The sequence below is a fragment of the Coregonus clupeaformis genome, chromosome 12, assembly GCF_020615455.1.
Source record: "Coregonus clupeaformis isolate EN_2021a chromosome 12, ASM2061545v1, whole genome shotgun sequence".
In the NCBI taxonomy this organism is placed as follows: domain Eukaryota; kingdom Metazoa; phylum Chordata; class Actinopteri; order Salmoniformes; family Salmonidae; genus Coregonus; species Coregonus clupeaformis.
In genome coordinates this window covers 47,178,858-47,191,429 of record NC_059203.1, presented here as the reverse complement: position 1 = coordinate 47,191,429, position 12,572 = coordinate 47,178,858, and the positions used below count along the sequence as shown (strand labels likewise).

General features: G+C 41.4%; 1 protein-coding gene across 3 annotated transcripts; it reads left to right on the top strand.

The window, feature by feature from the left end:
• The first annotated feature begins 754 nt into the window (after positions 1-754).
• On the top strand, positions 755-11,628 carry tnfrsf1b (tumor necrosis factor receptor superfamily, member 1B). 3 transcript variants are annotated; one of them, XM_041892812.2, is made up of 9 exons: positions 755-3,019; positions 7,413-7,518; positions 7,690-7,815; positions 8,019-8,174; positions 8,328-8,421; positions 10,173-10,462; positions 10,586-10,651; positions 10,738-10,808; positions 10,955-11,628. In XM_041892812.2, the coding sequence occupies exons 1-9, from the start codon at positions 2,942-2,944 to the stop codon at positions 11,432-11,434; spliced, it is 1,467 nt and encodes a 488-aa protein (XP_041748746.1). In that variant the 5' UTR covers positions 755-2,941; the 3' UTR covers positions 11,435-11,628. The 3 variants fall into 3 exon arrangements, with proteins under 3 accessions (XP_041748746.1, XP_041748747.1, XP_041748745.1); XM_041892813.2 differs by having other exon boundaries at positions 8,019-8,198; positions 10,985-11,628; XM_041892811.2 differs by having other exon boundaries at positions 8,019-8,198.
• The last annotated feature ends 944 nt before the right edge of the window (positions 11,629-12,572 follow it).

Below are 12,572 nucleotides of genomic sequence, written 5' to 3'. Positions count from 1 at the left end.
TTTCCAGTACAAGAAACACTGACGTCACATACAGATGCGCGCGACTCTTGGCGGCAGTAAGAAAGCCATCACCATCTGCGCCCATTCAACATAGCCTACATTTACATTTGTGTTACTTCAAACAAAATAACTTTTTTGGGGTTCTCATACCCTTAAAATTATGTTTTGATTCTTGCATGAACAGTCGCTAAGATTATATTTGGTTGTGATCTTTGTAATATAACTATTTTGGATGCAGCAGTTTTTAGCTAGAATGCTAACGCTCATTGATATAGGCTGTAGCAAAAGCTAGCCAAAGAGCCATTTTAGTGGTTGAAGTTGAAGTGTTTTTTTTAAGTATAATGCAGTTGATTTGCGATGATGACACAACATTATATTAAGCAGGATATTCATAAGAGCCTTAAAATCCAATTATAATCCAAAAGTAGTGTGAATTGCACTAATAAACAATATGTACATGAAGCCTTTTTTTTGCTGGCATTCTATAACTCTATAACGCATTCTATAACTGCCACCAACCTGCGCGCATTGCTCTCGTGCAGCAATGTTTGTAAACACAGAAATGGGTCTATATGCTGCTGAGTAAGGCCAGCTTTTCACTTCCTCTCTGTACATTTATTACATTACTAATTCCACCAGGTTTTATATCAGTATTTACTGTGCATAATAGATAGGAATTTGTGTGTCACCTGTTTCAATAGTTTAATCTAATAATGTTTGTGCTTGTTGGTGTTTGATTCAGGGTCCATATACATCTACTCTCCAGGGACGGTTGTCCTGGGATACAACAAGTCAGAGAGGAAGGTGGATCAAGTGGAGAGTGGAGTAAAGGGCTGTCCCCTCACCAGCACACCCCAGCAGGAGTCCTCCTGCCCCCTCCCTGGGGGCCACGCTCTGGGGCCAGAGAGAATGAATATACAGGAGGAGACTTGCAAAGAGCTGAGCTACCCCATCCCAGCCACCAGCAATTGAGAACTAGAGAAAATAGGAAATTGAGGATTAACTATGGAAAAAGCCTGAGGAGGAGCAAGTTAATTAAATATCAAATACCATCTCTAGGGGAAGAGTACAGATAGATTATTATTTGCTATTGTAAAGACTGTTAGATTGGATGGCTTCCTTCTGTACAAGGATAGCCAAAGCCACTGGGGTCCTTCATGGGTCTTCTATTATGAAAGAGTGACAGCTTTGTTCCAACTGTATGTAATAGTCTTAGCACGGTTTCAAATTCACTGTAAGTCACTGTTGTGACAGCAGTGCTGGGACAGTATGTGAGAGCAATGCATGGTCTGTCTGATATAGGATGTCGACACTTTGAGTCGGAGTTTCCCATGATTGGGTGCATGTACACAATAGCGGCAGATAGTGTGAGAGCCGCCCTCAGCTTTCTGCTCAAATTATACTATGTGTATCAACCACACAAAAACAGCAAAGACAAGCAATTCATATGACTTCACACCACAGAAACAGCAAAGACAGGCAATTAATATGAGGTGTGAAGTAACTTATATAACCATGATACAAGTAGGGGTTGGGGTGTGAAGAGCTTACAATTTGCATTGTAAAGTAATACAGGGACTGTCTGGGCAATTTAAACTCAAACATAACCTTTGTTCTGTGAATTTGTGATCAAGACATTGCTATGTACAGTAGCCTACAGTACATGTACGATCTACAGAATGAAGACAGAAGAACGATGATTTGATAAGACAATAGCAATCTGTTCCAGTCTATTCCTTGATAGAAATGTACAGAAATGAACCAACTATTTCAAGTCATCTCTTTATGGTGAAACCACTTATGTAGATGACTATGACTATGTGCAGCCAATCACTGTCTGGTAATCATGCAGACTGTAATGAACAAATGTCATATTTTGTGTGTTTGACAAAATAATGTGCTGTAGGCTATGCCATAGCATGAGCTGTTTTATTAACCCTAAAAGCACCAACAGGGGTCAAAAACTGCCTAATTTCGAAATGTTTATTTTTAATCCTTATGAATCTTTTTTACTTTGTCAAGCAACTATTTACCGACAAAACGCACCATTTACGATGATTTCTGTGTAAGTATGGAGGAATGAAAGGTAGATGTATGTACCCTGAAAATATATAGATATGGAGCCCCACAGATTTGGCCCCTGGGGGGCGTGGCAGCCACTATAACTTATACATAACTAAAATGTTTAGATTTAGATTTAGATTACAGTCAATGGCTCTATACCAAGTTGAGAGTCTCATCTTTCAGGCGCAATTGGAACTGAGTTTATACACTCCTAGAAAAAATGGTTCCAAAAGGGTTTTTCGGCTGTTCCCATAGGAGAACCCTTTTTGGTTCCATGTCGAACCCTTTCTAGAAAGGCATTTTACCTGGATCCAAAAACGGTTCTTCAAAGGGTTCTCCTATGGGGACAGCCACATAACTTTTTTAGGTTCTAGATAGCACCTTTTTTTCTAACAGTGTAGCCCATCGCATTCCAAAGTTAAAGCTAAAAGTCTGATGGCTCCAGTGCCAATATCGCCAATTTCTCAGCCTCTGAGTATCACAGAAACACAACACTTTGAATGAACAGAAAAATGTTAATGACAAGTTGCTATGGATGAAATTGATCAAAACATGGAAAAACATATATTTTAAAACATAACAGTTGACTATAAATGTGTACAATTTTTAAATATATGTTTATTGTGTTACAAAAGGTTAATGAAAGAAAAAGTGTAACTGCTTGACATTTGGGTACATTGATGATTTGAGGAAATTGTATTCAAAGGTTACTGCAGTACAAAGACGCCCTCAGTTTTTCTCAGCCAGTCAGCATTTCAAGGAAACGTGCACTTTTCTTCCGGGCTGTAATTCGAGCTTTCTTCTGTAGGCTACCTATACGGTTTCAGTATGGACTTTTTCTGAGGATCTTAAATGGTCAATAATAGTTCAATCAATCATGATACTAAGGACTGTACGTGGCATTCTTACAGTAAGGATTCTTCTAGCGATCATGGTGAAGCCTGTTGAGAACACGGTAATTGTCCTGCGGATTTGAATATTGAGTGGCGCGACCATGACAACGAGAAATGGGTGCAGCCTGACTAATGTTTAGCTAAATGGGATACTCTTTGCAGTGTTGTATGATCATCAGTCTAATCATTAATTGTTAACTTTTATCTAGGTCAAGGAATTGTGTGTGTGCGAGAGAATGTTGTGTTGTCTTGGATTTTTCAACTTAATTTGTCAAGGTATTGTGACGTAGAATCTAGGTCTAAAATACATAGGATTTGAAAAAAAGTAATCAACAAAAACCTGTTTTGACGGTGAAGTTTCAACTACAGGATTATGTAATAATTGTAACCAATTTTCAACATAGACAAACCTTGTATAAAATATGTTGAATTTGTACATTTGAAACAACGTCACTGACTACTACCAATGTCCTATCATGAGAATAATTATTGAGAGATCTCTTAATAACTAAATATATTCACTGTTGCTATCGAAGTCATTCCAACGGGTTGGTTTAACAGAACAAATGAAATGTAACCACACTTTATGTCATATCATTAATGATACTATTTAGGCCTATATAGCATTTGCAAAGTCATAAACATTGTTCTTGTCTATTAATGTTCTGTATTATGTCATGTTTCGTGTTTTGTGTGGACACCAGGAAGAGTAGCTGCTGCTTTCGCAACTGCTAATGGGGTTCCTAATAAAATACAAAACAAACAAAAAACCCAGGGTTAAACTAAAAATAGACACTACATGTAGGCCTAGGGTTTCAAGCTTTGGTTGATTTCAAATGTAATCTTCAAGTTTATCATTAATTTGTTGAATTCACATCTCCCTCTCAACCAAAAATCCAAGTTAAAGAATAGGACTAAATCAAACTTTATTTAAAGTGCATTTAAAGTTTGATTTAGGTTAGATTTAGTCCTATTCTTTAACTTTAGATTTTTGGTTGAGATGGAGATCCAACATATAAATTATTAATTTGTAGACAAATTAGATATTGAATTGTGTTTGATTGTCAACACAACCAGATGTACAGTGGGTAAAAAAAGTATTTAGTCAGCCACCAATTGTGCAAGTTCTCCCACTTAAAAAGATGAGAGAGGCCTGTAATTTTCATCATAGGTACACGTCAACTATGACAGACAAATTGAGGAAAAAAAATCCAGAAAATCACATCGTAGGATTTTTTATGAATTTATTTGCAAATTATGGTGGAAAATAAGTATTTGGTCACCTACAAACAAGTAAGATTTCTGGCTCTCACAGACCTGTCACTTCTTCTTTAAGAGGCTCCTCTGTCCTCCACTCGTTACCTGTATTAATGGCACCTGTTTGAACTTGTTATCAGTATAAAAGACACCTGTCCACAACCTCAAACAGTCACACTCCAAACTCCACTATGGCCAAGACCAAAGAGCTGTCAAAGGACACCAGAAACAAAATTGTAGACCTGCACCAGGCTGGGAAGACTGAATCTGCAATAGGTAAGCAGCTTGGTTTGAAGAAATCAACTGTGGGAGCAATTATTAGGAAATGGAAGACATACAAGACCACTGATAATCTCCCTCGATCTGGGGCTCCACGCAAGATCTCACCCCGTGGGGTCAAAATGATCACAAGAATCCCAGAACCACACGGGGGGACCTAGTGAATGACCTGCAGAGAGCTGGGACCAAAGTAACAAAGCCTACCATCAGTAACACACTACGCCGCCAGGGACTCAAATCCTGCAGTGCCAGACGTGTCCCCCTGCTTAAGCCAGTACATGTCCAGGCCCGTCTGAAGTTTGCTAGAGTGCATTTGGATGATCCAGAAGAGGATTGGGAGAATGTCATATGGTCAGATGAAACCAAAATAGAACTTTTTGGTAAAAACTCAACTTGTCGTGTTTGGAGGACAAAGAATGCTGAGTTGCATCCAAAGAACACCATACCTACTGTGAAGCATGGGGGTGGAAACATCATGCTTTGGGGCTGTTTTTCTGCAAAGGGACCAGGACGACTGATCCGTGTAAAGGAAAGAATGAATGGGGCCATGTATCGTGAGATTTTGAGTGAAAACCTCCTTCCATCAGCAAGGGCATTGAAGATGAAACGTGGCTGGGTCTTTCAGCATGACAATGATCCCAAACACACCGCCCGGGCAACGAAGGAGTGGCTTCGTAAGAAGCATTTCAAGGTCCTGGAGTGGCCTAGCCAGTCTCCAGATCTCAACCCCATAGAAAATCTTTGGAGGGAGTTGAAAGTCCGTGTTGCCCAGCGACAGCCCCAAAACATCACTGCTCTAGAGGAGATCTGCATGGAGGAATGGGCCATAATACCAGCAACAGTGTGTGAAAATCTTGTGAAGACTTACAGAAAACGTTTGACCTGTGTCATTGCCAACAAAGGGTATATAACAAAGTATTGAGAAACTTTTGTTATTGACCAAATACTTATTTTTCACCATAATTTGCAAATAAATTCATAAAAAATCCTAAAATGTGATTTTCTGGAATTTTTTTCTCAAGTTGTCTGTCATAGTTGACGTGTACCTATGATGAAAATTACAGGCCTCTCTCATCTTTTGAAGTGGGAGAACTTGCACAATTGGTGGCTGACTAAATACTTTTTTTCCCCACTGTATCTTCTGCTTGGATAGTTCAATCTGTGCCACTGACTTAATCTGGCTTTAATTCCAGTTTGTCTACAAAGTGAGAGGCCTTGTCCCGTGCAGCTCAGTTTGTAGAGCATGGCGTTTGCAACGCCAGGGTTGTGGGTTCGATTCCAACGGGGGGCCAGTATGAAAATAAAATAAAATGTATGCACTCACTAACTGTAAGTCGCTCTGGATAAGAGCGTCTGCTAAATGACAAAAAAGTAAAAAATGTAAATTAGGTTGTGCTATTAGAGGAAGCACAGTGATAACACATTATATTGTTGCATAATTACATAATATCTGACATTGTATTCCCATTTGACCTTTGTGCTTTTAAATGGTTGAAAGAGCAGTGATAACACATTTAGATGACAACTAAACCACAAATCGGACATTGTTTTTCCATTGGAATTTGGTTGTGCTTTTAGATGTTTGAAAGCATAGTGATAACACATTGGGAATTCAACAAACTTTTGGCTGTCTTTTTGAGTGGGTGAATAAAGGTTGAAATCTCATTGATCAACGTCTCAACCAAATATTACCCAAATGTCCAAGGTTGAAATGACGTGGTGTGCCCAGTGGGTCGTTTCTTATTAGTGGGGCACCAGGACAGGGGGTTGAATAAAATATGTCAACCTGTCACAAGAAGAATCAGGATACTTCTGAAAGCATACATAAGACAATGGCATGCTATATAAAGCATGGTAAAGGGGCTAAGCACCAAATCTGGCATAGCACCAGATGTAATGATCTTGGTTTCGGGATGACATGATCTCAAATTGGATAACCTATGGTCTGTATAGTATGCTTGCAGCTTTGATATTTAGTTTTTTCAGTAATGGATTATTTGTTTGTTTGGAAAAAATCTATTGCACCGAGCACCTAGGTGCAAAAGCATTTAATTAATTACTAATTTCACCATCAAAAGAAACACTGATGTTTTTGTAAAGCTCAGTATTTCATTTTCAGTCTTAATTCGAGTGTTCCACAAAACCAAACTCCTGATTCAGTTTTCTGATTTGATATGTGTTTGTTTTGGATGGCTGCCATAAATGAAAAGGAAATGCCTGTTAGGGTCATTCTGTCCATTGTACAAAAGACTGCAAGAGAGGATGATAGTGAGAGGCTTTGGCAGCGGTGTATCTTTGTCTTTCAGACCACATACCCAGTCCTTGGCAACTTATTGGAAATCTCTCCGATCTCGTCAACCACTTCCTGTCAAACACGAGACACTGGAGATAGACAGATTGAGGATTTTAAATTTGTTTTACTGTCTGTACATTGTGTCTTGTGTATGAAAAAAAATGTATGCACTCACTAACTGTAAGTTGCTCTGGATAAGAGCGTCTGCTAAATGACAAAAATGTAAATGTACTGGCAATCAATGACTATACCACAGAGGTGTCAGTGTATATTCCTCAGTTCCCAACAATCTTCTTTTTTGCTGACACAATACCCAACCCTCAGGTTGTACACTCTTAGAAAAAAAGGTGCTATCTAGAACCTAAAACAGTTCTTCGGCTGCCCCCATAGAAGAACCCTTCTTGGTTTCAGGTAGAACCCTTTTGGGTTCCATGTAAAAACCTTTCCACAGAGGGTTCTACATGGAACCAAAAAGGGTTTTCCTATGGGGACAGCCAAAGAACCCTTTTGGAACCCTTTTTTCTAAGAGTGTACTAGAAGTTTAAATAGAAGGCTCTTGTTGGGCCATGTTACTCATCACTCCTCCTCCTGATCAGGTGCACTTCATGGTCTCCTTGTCCCTACAGTTGTACACTCAGCCATACACACCAGACTCTGACGGAACCTGCCGCAACAAAACAGCTGAATACTATAACACAGATGTAAACCTGTGCTGCAGCAAGTGTACTTCTGGTAAGGTGTAATCCTAAACACGAATGGAACGGAGAGGAGAGGACATCCTTAGAATCTTAGCACTAAATATGACCGCCTCAAACATTACAATACTTTTACAGCACTCTGTAGGTTCTGGAAAATGGACGTACTGAGATGATTACTGTAAATTATACATTTATGCCATTACAGGGACACGGCGGAAAGTTGAATGCAGCTCTACCTCAGACACGGCGTGTGAACCATGTCCTAGTGGCCAGTACAGCGGGACCTTTAATTACTTCCCAAAATGCTTCAGATGCCCCAAGTGTTTAGCAGGTGGGTGGGTTATATTATTTTACTTTTTTTTTGTTGTTGTCATTTTAGCAGACGCTCTCATCCAGAGCGACTTACAGTTAGTGAGTGCATACATTTTCATACATTATTGCAGTAGATGCTTGGTCATGTTATTATTACAGTAACGCAGCTACGTTGATACATGTCTAGTCTTTAATGAGCATTTTATTTCTTTATGTGTGAAGACAAAGGCCTGCAGTATGTCCAGAAGTGCTCCAGAACCACCAAGACCCAGTGTGCGTGCAAGACTGGGATGTACTGCGTACTGGACCAACACCCGGAATGTCAGGAGTGTGCCAGTTATACACGCTGCAAGCCTGGCCACGGGGTCTCTGTAGAAGGTACTACAGCTGGACAGGAAGCCAGTAGGACACTATTTCTAACAAATTCAACATGTTTCTGTCCTCATCAAATATTATATTGAAAGTTTGAATGTAACTGTTCACTGTAAGAGTATGAGTAAATATGTTTGTGGGTTGTGGTGTATGTTCCAGGGACAGCAGAGTCAGATGTGCAATGTGCACCATGCCCCAATGGAACCTTCTCTGACCAGCACTCCTACACCCAGATCTGCCAGCACCACACAGAGTGAGTGACTCACACATTCATGCAGGCACAAACGCATGCAAGCACGCACACACACACACAGACACGCACGCACACACACACAGCAATTACAGTGAGGGAAAAAAGTATTTGATCCCCTGCTGATTTTGTATGTTTGCCCACTGACAAAGACATGATCAGTCTATAATTTTAATGGTAGGTTTATTTGAACAGTGAGAGACAGAATAACAACAAAAAAATCCAGAAAAACGCATGTCAAAAATGTTATAAATTGATTTGCATTTTAATGAGGGAAATAAGTATTTGACCCCTCTGCAAAACATGACTTAGTACTTGGTGGTAAAACCCTTGTTGGCAATCACAGAGGTCAGACGTTTCTTGTAGATGGCCACCAGGTTTGCACACATCTCAGGAGGGATTTTGTCCCACTCCTCTTTGCAGATCTTCTCCAAGTCATTAAGGTTTCGAGGTTGACATTTGGCAACTCGAACCTTCAGCTCCCTCCACAGATTTTCTATGGGATTAAGGTCTGGAGACTGGCTAGGCCACTCCAGAACCTTAATGTGCTTCTTCTTGAGCCACTCCTTTGTTGCCTTGGCCGTGTGTTTTGGGTCATTGTCATGCTGGAATACCCATCCACGACCTATTGTCAATGCCCTGGCTGAGGGAAGGAGGTTCTCACCCAAGATTTGACGGTACATGGCCCCGTCCATCGTCCCTTTGATGCGGTGAAGTTGTCCTGTCCCCTTAGCAGAAAAACACCCCCAAAGCATAATGTTTCCACCTCCATGTTTGACGGTGGGGATGGTGTTCTTGGGGTCATAGGCAGCATTCCTCCTCCTCCAAACACGGCGAGTTGAGATGATGCCAAAGAGCTTGATTTTGGTCTCATCTGACCACAACACTTTCACACAGTTCTCCTCTGAATCATTCAGATGTTCATTGGCAAACTTCAGACGGGCCTGTATATGTGCTTTCTTGAGCAGGGGGACCTTGTGGGCGCTGCAGGATTTCAGTCCTTCACGGCGTAGTGTGTTACCAATTGTTTTCTTGGTGACTATGGTCCCAGCTGCCTTGAGATCATTGACAATATCCTCCTGTGTAGTTCTGGGCTGATTCCTCAACGTTATCATGATCATTGCAACTCCACGAGGTCAGATCTTGCATGGAGCCCCAGGCCGAGGGAGATTGACAGTTATTTTGTGTTTCTTCCATTTGCGAATAATCGCACCAACTGTTGTCACCTTCTCACCAAGCTGCTTGGCGATGGTCTTGTAGCCCATTCCAGCCTTGTGTAGGTCTACAATCTTGTCCCTGACATCCTTGGAGAGCTCTTTGGTCTTGGCCATGGTGGAGTGTTTTGGAATCTGATTGATTGATTGCTTCTGTGGACAGGTGTCTTTTATACAGGTAACAAGCTGAGATTAGGAGCACTCCCTTTAAGAGTGTGCTCCTAATCTCAGCTCGTTACCTGTATAAAAGACACCTGGGAGCCAGAAATCTTTCTGATTGAGAGGGGGTCAAATATTTATTTCCCTCATTAAAATGCAAATCAATTTATAACATTTTTGACATGCGTTTTTCTGGATTTTTTTGTTGTTATTCTGTCTCTCACTGTTCAAATAAACCTACCATTAAAATTATAGACTGATCATTTCTTTGTCAGTGGGCAAACGTACAAAATCAGCAGGGGATCAAATACTTTTTTCCCTCACTGTATTTGGACTGTCTGTATTGGTGTTAACAATGGGACTGTGACACTGTCTCCTCAGTTGTGTGTGTCAGGGGAGGGACGTACTGACTTACGGTAACGCCACCTCAGATGCGGTGTGTGGACCGAAGGTAAGTGGACCACTGGTCTGCATCTTCCAAACCACCACACCTCCCAGCCCACCGACCACAATGCCACCCTCTGGTACAGGGCATACCACACCAAGTCTACAGAGCATGCATATGTCTACACTACCAACCAACCTAGGCTCAAAGCTGACATCTAGTCCCTCTGAGCCACTGGCCATCGCTCCAACAGAAGAAAAACCACCAGGCTTTGACCTTGGGATAGGTAAATACAGGCAGCTATATAGTCCATGTGTCAGAGACCACTCTCATGATTTTAACATTTGTACCCCGCCATCGCTCTTATACTGACACCGCTTTGTTGTACTCCCGCTCCTGTATCTATCAGTTGCAGGTGCTATCGGAGGTGTTATGTTCCTGCTGCTGATCATAGGCACTATCATTTACAAGAAAGGTAAAGCTTTAGAGTTAAACACTTGATTGTAATTGATTGCAAACATGACTATGAATATGACAAAATTTTACTATGTTCTCTTACAGCCTTCACTAAGTCCATACGTGTATCTTCTACAGAAGATATAAATGGAAATTCTGAGAAGGAGGCCATTAAAGTGAGTTTTTTTTGCCATTTAACCTTAAAGTATGTTGGAGGCAAGAACATTTCAACAGCTTCAACTCAAATATATTACATCTGTCTGTCTGTCTGTCTGTCTGTATGTCTGTCTGTCTGTCTGTCTGTCTAATCTATTTCTCTCAGTTTGATTGTGACAGACCAATGGTTCTTCAGAACAGATCATTCAACACCACATATCAGGAACAGCGGTGTCTGCTGGGAAAAGGAGACTGCAGTAATGTCAGTCAGGCAGAGACCCAGCAGGAAGCTAGTAGGACCTGCTCAGGGTCAGGGTGCTTCAACAGCTTGGAGGGCCTGCCAATAGGCCCAGCCCAGTCCACCCTTCCACAGCCCAGCATCCAGGCCAGCACCCCCCAGCCCAGCCCCCAATCCACCAGCTCTCTGGCATCTATCCCCCTAGTTAATGTCAACATCACTGTTACCTACCCTGTGAACATAGGAAATGGGTTATGCTCCACACCTACCAGCACCCACATAGACTTACCACAAGCTGACCCCGTGGCCCATTTATCAAGGGAGGAGGAGGTGTATGTGAACATGCCACAGCAAGAGGGCAGCAAAGAGGCACGTACAGCAGTACAGGAGATTGGAAATGATGTATGAGGACTGGAGGCATATATGGGAGTATAAGATAATAGATTGTGTTTTAGTGATGTTTTTTTCACTGTGACTGTTGTCTCTGTTGTTATATGATTGCTACAAGAAGTACTGGTGCTGACTTTGTGTTGGTGGAGAGAGACAGAATGACTCAGGCAGGATTTCCCAAACTCGGTCCTGGGACCTCCCCTGGGTGCACGTTTAGTTTTTTGCCCTAGCACTACACAGCTGACTCAAATAACCAACTCATCATCAAACTTTGATTATTTGAATCAGCTGTGTAGCGCTAGGGCAAAAAACTAAACGTGCACCCAGGGAGGGGCCCGGGACCGAGTTTGGGAAACCCTGATATAATGTACTGTCTGTGCTGGAAAGTCTTGAGCAGCTGATTTAGATTGTCAACGACTGTTTGAAGAATTATTGATAAGTGAATGATGTACAGTTGAAGTCGGAAGTTTACATACACCTTAGCCAAATACATTTAAACTCAGTTTTTCCACAATTGCTGACATTTAATCTTAGTAAAACTTCCCTGTCTTAGGTCAGTTAGGATCACCACTTTATTTTAAGAATGTTAAATATCAGAATAATAGTAGAGAGAATGATTTATTTCAGCTTTTATTTCTTTCATCACATTCCCAGTGGGTCAGAAGTTTACATACACTAAATTAGTATTTGGTAGCATTGCCTTTAAATTGTTTAACTTGGGTCAAACATTTCAGGTAGCCTTCCACAAGCTTCCCACAATAAGTTGGGTGAATTTTGGCCCATTCCTCCTGACAGAGCTGGTGTAACTGAGTCAGGTTTGTAGGCTCCTTACTCGCACACGCTTTTTCAGTTCTGCCCGCACATTTTCTATAGGATTGAGGTCAGGGCTTTGTGATGACCACTCTAATACCTTGACCTTGTACCAATACCTTGTTGTCCTTAGCCATTTTGCCACAACTTTGGAAGTATGCAACGGTCTAAGGCACTACATCTCAGTGCTTGAGGCATCACTACAGACCCCCTGGTTCGATTCCAGGCTGTATCACAACCGGCCGTGATTGGGAGTCCCGTAGGGCGGCACACAATTGGCCCAGCGTTGTCCGGGTTTGGCCGGTGTAGGCCGTCATTGTAAATAAGAATTTGTTCTTAACTGACT